Source organism: Dromiciops gliroides, chromosome 1 (genome assembly GCF_019393635.1).
Source record: "Dromiciops gliroides isolate mDroGli1 chromosome 1, mDroGli1.pri, whole genome shotgun sequence".
Classification (NCBI taxonomy): domain Eukaryota; kingdom Metazoa; phylum Chordata; class Mammalia; order Microbiotheria; family Microbiotheriidae; genus Dromiciops; species Dromiciops gliroides.
Window position 1 is genome coordinate 414,776,401 of NC_057861.1, and position 18,750 is coordinate 414,795,150.

An 18,750-nucleotide genomic window follows, 5' to 3' on the forward strand; every position below is an offset into this window, starting at 1 on the left:
TCTCATAACTGCATTACAAGGTAGGTAAGGTGCCATAGGTATCATCCCTATTTTGCCAATGAGAAAACTAGGGCTTACTGAAGGGGTAAATGACTTGCCCAAAGTCACTGAGCTAGTAAGATAATTTGACCTACTTAAGTTTATCACAGTTGTTCATTCTTTCTAAAGACATTTATTTCTTAGCTTGTGTAGCCAAGGCTATGCATAAGACAGTACTGCATCTATGTACATGAAAGCTTACCAGAAGTGGCTGCTCCAGCAAAATCTTTCTTTTTTTTTGTTTGTGTGTGTGTGTTGTTGTTGTTTTTTGTGGGTCAATGAGGGTTAAGTGACTTGCTCAGGGTCACACAGCTAGTGTCAAGTGTCTGAGGTCAAATTTGAACTCAGGTCCTCCTGAATCCAGGGCCAGAGCTTTATCCACTGTACCACCTAGATGCCCCTCCCCCTTTGCCCCCCAGCAACCTATTTCTAAGGCATACTATTTGAATCAGTCTACTCACTCATGGAAAGGAATAATGGGAAGGGGAGGGAAGGGAGGGAAGGAAAGGGGAGGGAGAGTTTCCAACTTCTCCATTTGAGATCTCTAATGTAAACAATGAAAAGATTATAAAGGGTGTAGTTGTTTCTACTCTGATTTGCAAGCAAAGGCTACCTAACATTGACTGGGCATGCTCAGCTCTGACAGTTTCAGTTCTCCATAGGGGATAAAGAGAGGAAGACATGAGAGTGAGCCAGGACACAACTGATCCTAACAGAGCATTGAACTTGAAAAGCAGGGCAAGGAAAAAGGTAGGGGGGTACCTGGGAAAGTATGAGGACTAAGAGTGGCCGGTATTAGGGGTTTTCATATCAGCTGCCCTGATAAATGAGCTCTGTACCCAGCATTTCTCTCTGCTCCCTTCTGCTTCTCCACTCTCTTTACTATTCAGTTTCCCACCTGGAAATCCCTCCATGTAATTTAAGAATTCATATGAAAAAACTGGGGACCACCAAAGGACTTCTACTAAGTGATCCTATTCTTTATCCTTTCATCCCTAAGAGGACCGTGTTTATTCTGTCCTTTGGGGTTTATTGCCGGCCATACAGTTTGTCCAAAGAGAGAGAAAAATCAATTCCTTAGTGGTAAATAACCACACTGCCCCGCCACTGTAGGACTCCTTAAAGTTAATTTAAAACTGCCTGGAATGCACCTCACCTAGATGGGAGGTAGCTAAACACAAAGTTAGTTTGCATTTATTTAGTGTCTTTTTCGTATTTATGTTTCCAAGTGTCTTTAGCAACTTAACAAAATGGCATTTTGTCAAATGGAGCTTGATAAGAACATGTAGCTGCAGGAAGATTACATGAGGAAAGCATGAAATTTGTGTGCTTTTAAGTCTCTCTGAATCTGGGAAGGGGCTGGGAGGGGGTAGAAAGGCAGTAAAGCCAAGCATCCTGGCAAGATCAGGGGACTTGGCTTTCATTCCAGCCTGTAATCCAGACTAGATAGATAGATAGGTAGTCCTGCACAAACCAGCCATCTCTGAGCCTCAATTGCTTCATCTGTGAAATTATTGGATTATTTCATCCCTAAAGGATGATATTCTGTTTCTGTGAAATTGTACAGTAGCTAACCCAGTTAGAATTTGGATCAGGATGGGATAGGACAGGTCAGGAAAGGGTCCAGGACCAAATAATCAATCAGACAATCAATAAACATTTATTAAGTGCTTATGATGTGCCAGTGGAATTTCTTACTTAGCTTGTAGGGTTCTAGACAGTCAAGATTATGTGGGCTGGGGTAGGGGCAGTGGTAAGAAAATATCAGAGGGGATTTTGAGGACTCTGAAAGGAGTTTAAAGTACATCAAAAAAAGAAATGTAATCGAACATTTGGCAAATATTTCTTGCATGTCTACTCCACATTAGGTACTATGGGGGACAGAGAAGTATAAGAAATGGACATTGCCTTTGAATAGACTTGAACTGAGCACTGAATGTCCCTCACATTCTGATATTGAGAAATAAGATCATCTCTGCCTTCAGGATGTTTATAATTTCAATTAGGAAATTAAACATACCTACATAGAATCACAATAATCTCAAAGATAAAAGGGACCCCAGAGGTCATCTGGTCCAATCCCTAGATTATGTAGAAATCCTCTCTATAATATCTCTAACCAATGACCTCTACCCGAAATTCTCCACTTTGGGTAAATTCATTGCTTCTTAAGACAGCTCATCCTCCTTTTAGATGCCTCCATCAGAAAGTTTTTCATTACATCAAATCTAAATCTGCCTCTCTGAAACTTCCACTCTGCTCCTACAACTTCCACATCTCTCCCAAGTCTCCACTGAGACCAAAAAGAGTAAGTCTAATGTTTTTTCTACATGACACTCCTTCCTTTTAAAACAACTCTGGTCAATATAAAATACTTGGGTGTTTATCTCCCAAGACAAACACAGCAACTATATGACCAGAACTACAAACACTTTTCACAGAAATAAAGTCAGATCTAAACAATTGGAAAAATATTAGTTGCTCATGGGTAGGCAGAGCCAATATAATAAAAATGACAATTATAACCTAAGTTTATTTATTTAGTGCTATACCAATCAAACTATCAAAAAATATTTTATAGAGCTAGAAAAAAATAACAACAACACAAAAAAACACCCCATGACACTCCTTCAAACATGAGAAGAGACTGGTTTTGTCCCCCAGGTCTCCTGAAGTCTTTTCTTCTCCAGAGAAATATTCCCAGTTCCATCAAATAATCTTGGCATAGAATGGACAGAAGATAAATAAATATTTATATAGAGTGTATTATGTCCCAGGCACTATGCTAAGTGCTTTGCAAATAATATCCCATTTGTTTTTCACAACAACCCTATGAGGTAGATGGTGTTATTATCCCCATTTTATAGTTAAGGAAACTGAGGCAGAGGTTAAATGACTCTCCCAGTGTCTGAAGCTTGATTTGAACTCAGGTCTTCCTGACTCCAGGCCTAGAGCTCTATCTACTCTATCTACCAAGCTGCCTTAGCTATAGAGTCGTCACTCCCTTCTCCATCCTGGTTGCCTTCTTGAAGACTTATTTTAGTCTGTCTATGTCTTTAAAATATAGTTACCAGAACCAAACCTAAAATTCCAAATGAGTTTGACCAGAGCATGGCAGCACAGAGTTGTCATCTCTTTCATCTTTCATCTCTATGTTTGTATTAATGTAGTCTAAGATCTCATCACATTTTTTAACTGCCATAATGACATTACTTACTCCTATTGTATTTAGAGTCCACTAAGCCCCTCAGATTTTTTTCCCATGAAATGTTGTCTACTTGTGTCTCCTTTATCCTGTATTTATGCAATTCTTTTTTTTCTTTAACTTGAGTGTAGGACTTAACATTCATCTCCACTGTTTCTTCTTAGATTTGGTATATTACTCTAGCCCAGTGGTTCTCAAACTTTTTGGTCTCAGGATCCCTTTATACTCTTAAAAATCATTGAGAAGTCTCTTTCTTCCAAAAAGTTATTGCTTAAATGGGTTATATCTTTTGATATTTACCATATTAGAAATTAAAACATCTTAATATAGTATAAAAAAGTTTTGAATTGGTGGACACTGTAAAAGGGTCCTGGGAAACCTCAAGAATCTTCAGAATAGAAATCAAGCTCATTAGGGTATGGTTTAAAGACTCTATCCCTTTTATGCTTTTGAAAATTGGACATTATTTTTTTCTTCATTTTAAACACAAAGTTTATTTGGTCATCCATCAACAAGTACACACATTCAAATATATAAATAAGAGCACAAGAAAATAAGAAAAGAGGCATGTGGGTTGAAATGAATTTAAAAATAACACAAAAAACCAAGATGATATAAATGACTGTACACATGTATGACTTGTTATTTACTGACAACTAATCTCTTCTCAAAAGATGAATATACTGACACTAATATAGTAGGAAACACATTATCCTTGTTTTCTGATCCATTTTGATCTTCTTTATTATCTGTACAATGTGAATTTATTGCTATTATCATTATGAAGAATACTTTCCTTGAGAAAAGAATTGATAGATGATGATCATGGTGAGTACCATCATACATCACTGCACGTCACTTAACCCTCATTGCCCCACAAAAATTAAAAACAAACAAAAAACAAACAAAAAAAGCAAGTTATAGTAACAATAACAACAACCCTAACAATACAATAAGGAAAGTCATACTAAGGGCATTTTTGAAGGATGAAAGTAGCAGGAAGAAAACAAAAGAAAAATGAAAAAGATTTGCAAAGATTGTTATAACCAACTGTTTTCACTTTCAAGGCAGTAAAGCCACCATTTTTGGGACTCTAATATTACTGTCACAGCTGTGCTTATAGAGGAAGTTGTTGTTTGTTCTTCATTACAGAGCTAGTAAGTGTCAAGTGTCTGAGGTCGGATTTGAACTCGGGTTCTCCTGAATTCAGGGCTGGTGGTTTATCCACTGCACCACCTAGCTGCCCCTATCCTTCATTCTTGAAGAGGACCACGACACTGGGAGGTGATGTCATGATTTGTAGTGAATCAGATTTAAGTAAGGGAAGACTTCAAGGTCACCAGCCTCACTCTCTCCTCTGGTGGCAAGATATATACATCAGAACGACTGGAAATGCACAGATGTTTAAGGCAACGGGGGTTAAGTGACTTGACCAGGGTCACACAGATAGTAAGTGTCTGAGTTGAGATTTGGACTCAGGTCCTCCCAACTTCAGGGCCAGTGCTCTATTCAGTGGGACACCTATTTGCCCCTATAGAGGAAGCAGAAATGCTGCTAAAGGGAACAAAAATGGAAAAGCAGCTGGATTAGGCAAAGTGTATATAGAGGAGATCCTTGATGAAGGAGATATATTTGTGAGGGCATTAAGGGATCAATTCACAAAGTATATGAAAGAGGTCAAGGAATGAACAAATGAAAAAAGCATTTTTTAAGCTTTTATGTGTCAAGCATTGTGCTAAGTTCTGTGGATACAAATAGAAAAGCGGGACAGTCCCTGATCTCAGGGAGCTTACATTCTAAATGGGGGAGACAACAAATAAAAGAGTTCAATTTCAGGGCAAATGGAAAGCCAAGAAGCCCCAAGGGTGTAGAACCTTAGAGCAGATAGCAGATTAGGTGGCAGTGCCCATAAATATGGATGCATAGCAACTGGACTTTATTACCAATAATCAACAGTCCTTTGTTTTCTTGTTCTTTATTGTGAATTTTCCATTTGGAATTTATTGGGTGAGATTTTGGTTTCTTCCCGTTTTTTCACTAAACTGCTATCCAGTTTTCCAGACATTTTTCACTGAGTTATTCATATATCTCCCTAGCGTTTTGTGATCCCAAGTTTATTGAATAACATACTCTAATTCTGGCTCATTATTGTCCAACCTATTCCACTGATCTCTTTTTCCTATTTTTACCCAGTTCCAGAGAGTTATGCTAATTGCTGCTTTTTCAGTATAGTTTGAAATCTGAAAATGCAAGTTCTTTCTCTTCTTTTTTCCTGTTTCATAATTTCGCTTGGTATTCTTAAGCTTTTTTGATCTTTACTTTAAATTTTCTTAGCATTTTATTTATAAAGGTTGCCATTAACATTTTGATCATCACAGCATTACATCTCTAGGTTAATTTGGGATGCGTTATCATCTTTATGATTATTTTAATATCTCTCTTCCTTTATGTCTTTAAAATTTGTTTTATGGTTGGGATTTTATACAAGGTTATATATGTCTTAGAATATTAATTCCCTAGAATTTTGTACATTTTGTCATATTAAATGGTGTTTCTATTATTTTTTCTGATTTTGATTAGTAGTACATCAAGATGCTAATTATTTTGTGAATTTAATCTTATATTGCTCTTTTTCTTAAGTTGCCTATTATTTTGACTAATGATTTTATTGACTCTCTTAAGTTTTATAAATAAATTATTATATAGAGATCCCATGTAAAGATGTTTTAGCCTCCTTTTTCACAATGCTTATTAATTTCTTTTCTCTCTTTATTAGCATAGATAAAAGTTCTAGAATTATATCCAATAATAACAGCAAGAATAGGCAACATTGTATAACTCCTGTTCTGAGTGGGAAAGGTTCTAAGACAAGGGTTCATGTGGGGTCTATGAACTTGTATTTCAACCTAACTGGTTTCCTTTGTGTTTTGTTTTGTGCATTACTATATATATATTTGCAGGGCAATGAGGGTTAAGTGACTTGCCCAGGGTCATACAGCTAGTAAGTGTCAAGTGTCTGAGGTCAGATTTGAACTCAGATCTTCCTGAATCCAGGGCCAGTGCTTTATCCACTGTACCACCTGACTGCCCCTCATAATATTATATTTATTTTTTTAATTGTTACATTTTGAGTTCCAAGTTGTTATCCTCCCTACATTAGAGAAGACCAACATTTGGTATAGATAAATATGTGGAAGCATACAATACATACTTCCACATATCAGTTCTTTTTCTGAAGGTAGATATTACTAAATGCCATATACAAGTCTATATGTATGTCAGTGATTGAAAAATCTAGCTTAAGGTACTTAGTACCAAAGTGATACTCTGCAAGTCATTTTGCCTCTGTTTGACTCAGTTTCCTTATCTGTCAAATGGGAATAATAATAGCTCCTACCTCCCAGGGTTGTTGGGAGAAGCAAATGAGATAATCACAATGCATAGCTCAATGTCTGTCACATAGTAAGCACTATATAAATTTTTCTTATAATAATAATAATAATAATAGTAATTATTGTTGTTGTTATTATTATTGTTATTATTGTTATTATTGTTATCCCTCTACTAAGAATGGAAGTATTTCCTAGTCTCTTTTTCTGGTGCCCACTAAAAAGAACTCTAACTAGAAGTTACCAGTTTTGACCTCCTATGTCTTGGGGCAAGAGGAGTAGCAAGCAAGAGCCCTTCCCCATCAATCTTGGCCTTTCTATCACCTTCTCAGATCTTACTTCTTCCCTTAAACTCTCCCCTTTATACCAAGCAGGGTCTGTCTTACTTTTCTTTGTATCACCAGTGCTTAGCACAGTGTGTGGCACATAGTAGGTGCTTAGCAAATGCTTATTGACTGACAGTAAACTCAAACCTTCAACACTCATGTATTCAAAACATCTAGTGTCAAAATATTTTTTTCTTTTAATAATCTGTGCTCTAAATTATCCATTTGTCCTTCCAGGCATGTATCTTTCACCTCCCCAGTGAGTTCTAAGTCCCTCTAGGATGCGATCCACATCTTCCATTTCCTCTGCATCTTTCCATAGTGCCTTACAAACATTAGCCTGTCAGGTAGTTACTTGTATCATAGAATAAGAGCTGGAATATAGCTAAAGAAGCTATCTCAGAGTCTATCTAGTTCAACTCCCTCTCTTGACAGATTAGGAAACTGAGACCTTGAGAAGTTAAGTGATTTGCTCATTTATTTATACATGCAGTACATAGGAGAAGTAAGATTTCATCACAGGTTCTCTGATACTAAGGACCAGGGCTCTTTCCATTATATCATACTGTCGATGACTGACTAACCCATAATTATATGTGATACTTATCGTTTGATTGCAAGCACTGTTTTTCTTAAATTTAGTGATTAACTATACTTTTCTTTTAAAGATTTCTTAACTGGATATAAATGGGAAAAATGTAAATGGCATTAGTTAATGCAGGGACTTCAAATTACAAGATGTTGGTAAACTTAGGAGGTGTTCAAGGAAGTTGAGTGAGATATATAGAGGTTAAGTGACTTGCCTACCTAGGGTCATGCAGGTAGTAAGTGCCAAGAGGCAGAGGGACTTTCTCAGGACCATATATCTATGCACTCTATCCACTGTAGCAGACTGACTTTTTTTTTTAATTTTTGTTTTTTGTTTTTTTTTTTATGGTAATCTTACATTATTTTAATTTCTTTCTCCAGTTGTCTATCTGTCTGTCTTTCTTTCTTTCTTTCTTTCTTTCTTTCTTTCTTTCTTTCTTTCTTTCTTTCTTTCTTTCTTTCTTTCTTCCTTTTGCAAGGCAATGAGGGTTAAGTGACTTGCCCAGGGTCACACAGCTAGTAAGTACCAAGTGTCTGAGGCCAGATTTGAACTCAGGTCCTCCTGACTCCAGGGCCAGTGCTTTATCCACTGCACCACCTAGCTGCCCCTCCAGGTGTTTTTCTACTACTTTAATTAGCTTTTCTTTTTTTGAGGCAATTGGGGTTAAGTGACTTGCCCAATATCTAACAACTAGTCTAGTAAGCACCAAATGTCTGAGGCCGGATTTGAACTCAGGTCCTCCTGACTCCAGGGCCAGTGCTCTATCCACTGTGCCACCTAGCTGCCCCTAGCAGACTGGCTTTTAAGGAAATGTATATCAAACTAAAAAGTATAAATGTTACTAAATGATTAATGTTCACACTGAGGTCAAAATTGAATTCTTACTTCAGAAATGAGCCCTTTTTATCTCTGGTTGTTTATCTCTCAGTTATTGTGATTATTTCAAAAGGACCCATTATGACAGAAGCAAGTACTGGGTAGAGAGAGAAATGTGTTCTCTTCTCCCCTACTGTCCTCTGGGGATCAAGGAGAACAAGTCAATCAATCCATCGATATAGATTCAGTAAGTGCCTACTATGTGCCAGGCACTGTGCACTGACTTCTAGAGGTAAAAAGGGCTTCATAGATGAATTCATGGAAATGAAACATTTATTTTGTAAACTTTTATCAAATGGCAATGACCAAAAATATTTCTAATCATGTTTTTGGAGGTGGCATAGATGAGCCTGCTTCAAGTACAAAGGTGTTTTCACCATTTCTTCATTTCTTGGTATAATATTTATAAAGGGTTTTATCATTTCTTGTAATGTTCTATTTGCATGCTTCTGGTCAAATATATCTCTTTCTTAGTTGACAGACAAAAAAAAGGGAAGGAAGCCCTCCAAATGCTGATTAAGGGGAGGGGGGGGGATTCAAGTTACAGAAGTAGGGCTTTCCTTTCAGAAAAGACAAATTTCCTCATTGGAAAGGTCAAGTCTACAAGCATTTATTAAGCTCTTACTCTGTGCCAGACATTTTGCTAAACTTTGGGAATGTACATGCAAGCAAAAAGAAAGAAAAGTCCTTCCCTAAATGGGCTTACATTCTAATGGGGGAAAACCAGGGAAAAGGAGAATCTCTAACTCCTTGATCACCTTCCATCTCAATCCCAAAGGACTAATGATGAAGCATACTATCCACCTCCAAAGAAAGAACTAAGATTGATTGTACACAGACTAAAATATGCTATTTTTCACTTTCTTTCATTTTTTCTTTTATTCTTCTTATCCAAAAGTACTAATATGGTAATGTTTTACATAATTGCCCATTTATAACATATCTAATTGTTTACCACCTAGGGGAGGAGGAAGAGAGGGAGGGATAGAATTTGGAATATAAAATTTTAAATAAAAATGTTTATTTAAAAAGATTACAATTAAAGAAGAAAAAAAGTTTATTGATTGGCTGACAGTGAACTCCAGTGGCTCCCTATTACCTTCAGGATCAAATAAAAATTTTCTGTTTGTCTTTTAAAGCCCTTCATAACCTGCCCCCTTCCAACCTTTCTAGTCTTTCTAGATCCAATGACTCCTTGCTGTCCCTATCTATCTCCCAACTTTGCATTGTCACTGGCTATCTCCCATGGCTGGAATCTTCTCCCTGCTCATCTCTGCCTCCCAGTTTTCTTGGTTTCCATTCTGGCTTAGTGACTTTCTTCTGAAATGAGAAAGAGAGAGAGATAATACATTATACATATATTATATATAAATTATATAATATACACACAGGCATATATGCATGAAACATTTCCCTATTAGAATTCATATACACACATATAGTACAATATGTGTGTGTGTGTGTGTATATGCATGTGTATGGTACATAGCCATTTTCATGTTGTCTTATCCATTAGATTGTTAGCTTCTTGATGGCAGGGTCAATTTTTGCCCTTTTTTGCATATCCAATGCTTAGCACAATGCCTGGCACATAGTAGGTCCTTCATAAATATTTGGTGACTTGACTCTTCTTTGCTTCCTTGGGAAGTAGAATACTTTTAGTGTCCAAAGTATTAGTAAAATCTTAGTCGTTTTATCTTAGTCATTGAGTCCTAGGACTTTAAAGTAACTAAATATGACAAGAGACTGAGATAAGAAGAGAGAGCTTTCCAGATATGCAAAGACATGGAGGAAAGAGAGCATGTCCAGTACAGTTATAGGAAGTATGTAGAGTATATGGACCATGGGGGTGGGAGGAGGGATAGAAACAGTCTGTCAAAAGGGGCAGCTAGGTGGCTCAGTGGATAAAGCACCAGCCCTGGACTCAGGAGAACCTGGGTTCAGGTCCAGCCTCAAACACTTTGACACTTACCGGCTGTGTGACCCTGGGCAAGTCACTTGACCCCAATTGCCTCACCAAAAAAGAAAAGAAAAGAAAAGAAAGATGAAGTGACAACAGACTAAGAAGGGCTTTAGCAGTCTGGTATAGTGGTTAGGGTGGTGGATTGTGAATTAAGAAAACCTGGATTCTCTCATAAACACTAGCTGTGACCTTGAACTTAACTCCACTGGCTCAAGTTTCCTCACTTGTAAAATAAGAAGGATGGTGTCAGTGATGTCTAGGTTCCCTCCCAGCTCAAAATCCATGATCTTATATATTCCAAATAAAGTAGTTTGTATTTTAAAAGCAATAGGAAGACAAACCTGACATCAATATGGCAGCTATCTGGAAGATGGATTGTAGCAGAGAGAGCTAGGTTCAGGCAGCCAAATTAAGAGGCTATTGCAGTAGACCACATGAGATATGATGAGGTTCCAGTTTAGAATGTTTTTTTTTTTATAGGAGTAGAGAGAAAGTATGTGATACATGAGAGATGTTGTCAAAGTAGAATTGATAAGCCTTGGCAAATGATTAGATATGGAAGGGGTTGAGAGAGAGTAAAAGAGGCAATGATGAATCTGAAATTATAAACATGGGTGAATGGAAGAATGGTGATGCCTTCAATAGAAATAGAGTTTAAAGAGAAAATTCTGTTTCAGACATGTTGAGTCTGAGATGTCTATGGGATATCTAGGTGGGCATGGCCAGCAGGTAATTGGTGATATGGGACTGAAAACTGAGAAGAAAATTGAAAGATGGAAATGTAGATTTGGGAGTCATCTGACTAGAGATTATAATCGAACCAATGAAAGCTGATAAGATCACTGAGAGAATATAGAAACAGAAGAGATACCAGGTTGGCTAAAATGACTGAAAGGGAAAGTGACAAATGTTGGAGGGGATGTAGAGAAATTAGGACACTATTTCATTGTTCGTAGAATTGTGAATTGATCCAGCCATTTTGAGAGCAATCTGGCATTATGCCCAAAGGGTTATTAAACTTCCTAAACCTTTTGACCCAGCAATACTGCTACTAGGTCTATTTCCAAAGATGATTAGGGAAAAAGGAAAAGAATCTATATATTCTAAAATGTTTATAGCAGTTTTCTTTGTGGTAGCAAAGAAATGGAAAGTGTGGGGATGCCTACCAACTGGGGAATGGCTAAATAAGTTGTGGTGTATGATTGTGATGAAATACTACTGTGCTATAAGAAATGATGAGCTCAATGATTTTAGAAAAACATGTAGTGAAATGGGCAGAACCAAGAAAACATTGTATACAGTAACAGAAATATTGTTTTAAGAACAACTTTGAGTAAATAAGTAATTTTAACTATTATAATATCCAAATTAACTATAAAGGACATATGAAGAAAGATGCTATCTATATCTAGAGAAAGACTTGATAAGTAGAAGTATGTACAAAATAATTTTTTATATAGATACCTATTTGTATCTAATAGTAGCCATCTCTAGGGCAGTGGGGAGAGAAGCAGAGAGGAGAGAGAGAGAAGAGGACCCATGACAGAGACTTGGGGGACACTTCTAGTTAAGGAGTGAAAAATGCCTATGAAAGGGAAGAAAGCCATAAACATAATAGGTTGAAACAATGGTAGTGTCAAATAGAAGTTGTGTGGTTTTTAAACCACGAAGGAGATTTGGGTATATTTTGGGGCCAAAAAATAAAGAGCCAGTGGATAAAGAGTTGCTAAAGATTTAAGAGAGGGTATAACAAACTGGCAGGCTCCCAGAAGAGCTGGAATAGGATCAAGCACACAAGTTAGCTTTGGCAAAGGAGAACCACCTCCTCCTTAGAGACAGGATCAAAGGAGGAAAGAGTGAGAGATGATAAGAAGATTTAAAGTGTAGAACTGAAGAGTAAAGGGAGCTCAACATGGATGGCCTCAATTTTTTCAGTAAAGTTCGAAGTGAGGCCTTTGGCAGAGATGACAATGGCAGATGCTTTAAAGAGTTCAAGAAATATGAGGAAAGATCATTGGATTTAGCTATAAAGAGATCACTAATGACCTTAGAGAGAACAATTGCAGTAGATTGTTGGGATGGAAGCCAGCTTACAATGAGAAAAGAGGAAGTAAAGGCAATAAGTATAGATTGCTTTTTCTAGTAGTCTGGCTGTGAAAGGGAAGAGTGATATAGAAAAATGGTAGGGTCCACTCAGGATTTTGTTGTTGGGGGGGTTTTTTGGTTTGGTTTTTTGGGTTTTGTTTTTGTTTTTGTTTTTGAAGGGCAATGAGGGTTAAGTGACTTGCCCAGAGTCACACAGCTAGTAAGTGGCAAGTGTCTGAGGCCGGATTTGAACTCAGGTTCTCCTGAATTCAGGGTGGGTGCTTTATCCACTGTGCCATCTAGCTGCCCCTTTTGTTGTTGTTTTTTAAGGATGGGTAGTACACACAATTTATATGCAGTAAAAGAAAAAAAAAAGGCCTAGAAAAGCATCCTCTCAGCTGAAAGAAGAAAATATCCATGAAGAAAGATAAAAAATTCTATGCAAACTTAACAAACCTTCAAAATTTTCAATTTATTTTAATTTTTAAATTTTAATACCATTTTTATAAAACTCTAGTGGTAGCATTCCAGATTCAAGTTGTCATTTTAAGAGTTATATGTTGTCCCATAAAAAATGTTCTAAATAAGTTCCCATGAAGAAAAAAAATGTAGTAGAAATGTTTTTCCTTATGAGTTGTATATCTATTTCCTTAACGTATAGAGTTTTTTCTATTAATTGGTGGTACATACCATACTGTGTACTTTCTTTGAGATATTCCCCAAATGTATTATTTTGTATTTCTCAACAGACTTTTATAATCACGATCTAGAGGTCAATACAATAGCTGACTAATGAATTTGTATATATATTCACAATAAAGTCTTTTGTCATGTGTCAAATGGGAATAATTTCTCCCCATAATTTATATTATATATACACATGTGTGTATATACTTAAACACAAGTATATACATATGTTTGTATGTGTTTTTACATATTCATATCTATGTATGTGTATATTCATTCATTCATTCATGCATGCAGTTATTTATAGAGGCAACCTGCTATAGTGGATAAAACAATCCTATTTCAAAGTCAAAATGGCCTGCTCTAAAGGCCTGCCATGTGCCCTGGCCCAGTCATTTACTTTCCAGAGCCCCAGGCAACTTTCTAAGACTGTAAATTGGAACTATTGTCTTGGTATGTTGGTGGGGGGAGTTTCTTCACCAGAGACTTTGCTAAAAAGATGAAATCACAGAGATCCAGAATAAAAAATACATAATGCAAACCTACACAGTGTTAGGATCCCACCAACTTTGCAAGGGAGCTGTGTACCATGTTGGGAGGGAAATCGTTTCTTTAAATTAGTCACTGCCGCATTTAACTCTGAAAAGCTGTTGGTTATGTGATAGGATGCAGTGGGTTGCATGATATGAGAGTAGGAAATGCCACATGGACTTCTGACAGTAAGGATATGACATAGAAACCACAGTGATTTTATTTTTTTAATCTTTTCTTGAAAGGAATAGAGGGCTAGAAGGTTCAGTATATTGGTAATAAAAAATGAATCTACTGATTTCCAAGACATCAATTAGAATAGAACCAGAGTTGGTAATCAGTAGTTTATGGAAGTTTATGATAGTCATTTTTCCATATATATATACCCATTCTGCATTTGTGTATATCATTCTTCCCAGAATCATTAATTGATCATTTCCATGACCATCCCTTTAACTTGTGGGTACTTTGCAGATGCAATCCCATTTACACATGTTCCCTCTTGAGTTCCTGTTCACATGCTACATAGGTTTTTGTTTGGGGTTTGTTTTATTTTAACTAGAGTAGGAAGAAGCTAGGATGTTAGTGCTTCTCCCTGTATGTGCCCTGCAAACACCACTGGTCTTGAGCAAGGTTTCTTAAACTTTCTCCACTCTCAACCTCTTTTTGCCCAAGAATTTTTTACATGACTCCAGGTATATAAAATAGGCATACATAACCCTTTACTGTTGCCAAATTTTTCATGACCCCCACATTCAGTTATGTGACCCCATATGGGGTCATGACCCACAGTTTAAGAAGCTTCAGTCTGTGTAGAGCAATGGTTCTTAACCTGGAAACTGTGAACTGGTTTTCTTTAATATTTTGATAAACTTATATCAGGGGTGAGCTGTCAAATGTTTAACAACCAGGTCTTTAGGGGATAAATCTACCCATGACACACTTTTTTTTTTCATAATAATATTTTATTATTTTCCAGTTACATGGAAAGTTAGCTTTCAAAACTTGCTTTCACAAGATTCCTAGTCCCAGATCTTCCCACCCCCCTCCCTAAGACAAAAAGCAATCCGATACAGGCCATATATGCATAATCACATCAAACATACCTCTGCACCATATTATGAAAGAAGAATCTGAACACTAGGGGGAAATCTCAAAAAAGAAAAAAGAAAAATAGCCAAAAAGTAGAAACAGCATGGCTCAATCTGCACTCAGAATCCACAGTTCTCTTTCCCATGACACTTTTTTTTTAATTGGTGGGACAATGAGGGTTAAGTGACTTGCCCAGGGTCACACCTAGTAAGTGTCAAGTGTCTGAGGCCGAATTTGAACTCAGGTCCTCCTGAATCCAGGGCCTGTGCTTTATCCACTGCACCACCTAGCTGCCTGCTAAAAAGGTTAAGAACCTCTAAGGTATTTAAAAAAAAAAAAAAGAACCCCTAAGGTATGATGATGAGATGCCTATTTTCTTTTTCTTTCATGAGAAATGGGAGGGAGGTGTGTTCCATTCTCCTTCTGCTCACTCTGATAACAAATAGTTCTTCCTGTCTTTTTAAAAAACAGCCAAATCTTAACCCAAGTCACTGATATCAAATCATGCTTGTAGGACTTTGCTGACCACCAACTCTCTCTCTCTCTTTGACTCTGTCTCTGTCTCTCCTCTCTGTCTCTCTCTCTGTCTCTTTCTGTCTCTGTCTTTCTCTGTCTCTGTCTCTCCTCTCTGTCTCTGTCTTTCTCTCTCTCTCTCTCTGACTGTCTCTTTCTCTGTCTCTCCTCTCTGCCTCTGTCTGTCTCTCTCTTTCTCTCTCTGTCTCTGTCTATCTTTCTCTCTCTCTGACTCTGACTCTGTCTCTATCTCTGTCTCTCTCTGTTTCTGTCTCTTTCTGTCTCTCCTTGCCATCTCTGTCTCTTTCTGTCTCTCTGACTCTGTCTCTGTTTCTCCTCTCTGTCTCTTTGTCTCTGTATGTCTGTTTCTGTCTCTTTGTCTTTGTCTCTGTCTGTCTCTTTCTGTCTTTCTGTCTCTCTCTGACTCTCTGTCTCTCCTCTGTCTCTCTCTGTGTCTCTCCTCTCTGTCTCTCTCTCTGTCTCTCTCTTGCTCACTCGCTCTCACTCTCCTAAAATTTGAGAGACATATAGACAACTTAGAAAGCAAAGAAAACATTACAAAGCTTTGTATTTGCTTCTCTAGGTATCTAGGTATCTAGGTTTTGTATCCCTCTCCCTTCACCTCTCCTCCCACCCTCCTACCCAGAATGTAAGCTCCTTGAGGGGTGGGACTATTTTGCATTTGTATGCCCAGCCCAGGGCTCTATGGCCTAGCACTAGCATAGGAGATTTATATTGATATACCCAGCCTTTACAGACAGTAGGTACATAACAAATATTGTTTGAATTCAATTAACATGTCAAAGGACTGCAGGTAGTCTGGAGAAAAGGCCAGTGGATGACTTGCTAACAGAACTGTGAAGTATTATCAGAAGGCTATATTCTTCAGCAGAAGAGAGAACTGGGTGGAAAGGGCTTACTTAGCCTTCAGCTTAAATATGAGGAATTTAGATTTGCATGAGGGTCCTTAGTTACATTAGTTGGTAACTATGGGGAATTTCTCCATTTTCTCATTTAGAGAACTTTTTTTTTTTAAGGTAGACCCTGAAACAGAGAAAAGACCCAAAGACAGTAAAACTGTCACCCTTTAAGGCAAGAATTCTAGACCTTCCATCAGCTTCTCCCAGAGGCCCAGCAGTCTGCAGTTCATTCTGGGGTTCGGAGAAAGTACTTGAGGAGAAATACTTAAGTCCATAAGCTTGGGTACAGTGAGTGTAACATGTCTAATTCCCCCCCTCCCCCAAAATGGTGTTTTGTGTCTCATTTTTAAAGTTTGTAATTTTGAAGTCTTATTGTTCATTTAAAAAACAATTACATTTAGTTAAAGTTTAGTGTCCTTGATGTTTGAGTATTCCATGAATGTCCACCTTAAAAAAAATTAATACCTGGTGCACACCGGACTAATATATGCTGAATACACCTAAGCCTTATCAAAGGACAGATTTCCAGGTGTGATCTTGTAACATTGGATAATTTCTCATGAATTAACCAGCTGGAGAGACCAACAGGATTCCTTGCCCCAAACTGTTACACAATCCCAGATTTATTAGCTTTTTGTCACATCAGGTAGCCAATCAATCAATATTTATTAAACACCTGCTGTGCACCAAGCATTCAAACTCTTTTTTAAATTATGAAAGTATTTTATTATTTTCCAGTTACATATAGTTTTCAACATTTGTTTTATAAGATTTCTAGTTTCAAATTTTTCTTCCCTCCGTCCCTCCCCCCCCTCCCCAAGACAGCAAGTAATCTGATATAGGTTATATACAAGCATTCAAACTCTTCTGCAGAAAGCACAACTCCTATGGGCTGGCCACATTGTTCAAATGCCAAAAGTACACTTGCCTAAAAGTCTATTTTATGGAGAACTCATATAAAGCAAGCACTTACATGGTGGTCAGAAGAAGTGATACAAGGACATTCTCAAGGTCTCTCTGAAGAACTTTGGAACTGATTGCATGACATGGGAGATACTAGCAAAGGACTGCTTAGCTTGGCATACCCTCATCAGAGAAAGTGCTATGCTCTATGAGCAAAGCAGAATTGAAATAGCTCAAAAGAGGGACAGCTAGGGGGCAGCTGGTGGCACAGTAGATAAAGCACCAGCCCTGGATTCAGGAGTTCCTGAGTTCAAATCCGGCCTCAGACACTTGATACTTACTAGCTGTGTGACCCTGGGCAAGTCACTTAACCCCCATTGCCCCACAAAAATAAAAAATAAATAAAAAATTAAAAAAAAAAAAAGAGGGACAGCTAGATGGCACAGTGGATAAAGCACAGGCCCTGGATTCAGGAGTACCTGAGTTCAAATTCGGCCTCAGACACTTGCCACTTACTAGCTGTGTGACCCTGGGCAAGTCACTTAACCCCCATTGCCCCACAAAACAAACAAATAAACAAAACAAACAAAAACAAAAGATGCGTCTGGTTGTTAGCACTTAGCACAGTGCTTGGCACATAGTAGGTGCTTAATAAATCTTTGGGGGCAGCTAGGTGGCACAGTGGATAAAGCACCAGGCCTGGATTCGGGAGGACCTGAGTTCAAATCTGGCCTCAGACACTTAACACTTACTAGCTGTGTGACCCTGGACAAGTCACTTAACCCCAATTGCCTCACCAAAAAAACAAAACAAACGAAATAGCTCAAAAGAAATGTGAGGTGTGCAGATTTAGAGACTCTACCCCATATATTCACATGGACTATTTGTGCCCAACCTGTGGTAGCTCCTTAGAGCTTATATTGGTCACAGCTGAACACACTGAAACTTCACTCTAACATAGGGATGTCGTTTTGGTCCTCTTCAAGAAGGAAGGACAACAACCAACTAACTGTGTGCCAGGCACTGTGCTAAATATTGGGACTACAAAAAAAGGCAAAAGTCAGACCCTGCCCTCCAGAAGCTTACAATCTAATGAAGGAGAAAAATGTAAACAAATATATACAAAGCATGCTAGGTACAAGATAAACAGAAAATAACTAAAAAGAGGGAACTCACTGGAATTTAGAGATACTACTTACTGGCTATTAGGATCCCTAAGAAACTGAGCCCACAACTAAAGCACAAGCTAAGTTAGATGAAATAAAAACCATTCAGTGCAATATGATGGCATTTTTTAATACAGGAGCAAGGGGAGGAAACTAGGTAAGTTGTCATACATAGAACTGCTAGGGACTGCGGTCTTCCAAATACCTGCCCATCTTAAGTTCTACCTCTTCCAAGAAGCCTTCTCTAATTTCTCCCAACTGGCAGTGCCCCTTCCTCTTCCAGTCAATCATTTGTCTTTGTTTCGGCTTTCCTATACTCTCAATCAAATATGTTACATATTTGTATTTGTTTTATTCCCCACTCAATTGTCAAGTTCCTGAGAGTCAGGTCTTAATCTTGCTTCATCTCTATATGCACAGCATTGAATACTGTATAGTCCCTCATATCAAGTTTGATGAAATGGGG

General features: G+C 37.7%; 1 protein-coding gene and 1 long non-coding RNA gene across 2 annotated transcripts in view; one reads left to right on the forward strand and one right to left on the reverse strand.

Annotated features, from left to right (window-relative positions):
- The first annotated feature begins 720 nt into the window (after positions 1-720).
- Positions 721-18,750, forward strand: part of FYB1 (FYN binding protein 1) — a 203,214-nt gene continuing 185,184 nt past the window's right edge. Inside the window, 1 exon segment of the mRNA XM_043976068.1 lies at positions 721-789. Within this exon segment, the coding sequence (XP_043832003.1) occupies positions 721-789 (69 nt within the window).
- LOC122734903 overlaps positions 9,177-18,750 on the reverse strand; it is a 54,173-nt gene continuing 44,599 nt past the window's right edge. The window contains exon 3 of the long non-coding RNA XR_006354087.1: positions 9,177-9,744. This is a non-coding gene — a long non-coding RNA (uncharacterized LOC122734903). The remainder of the gene's footprint in view (positions 9,745-18,750) is intronic.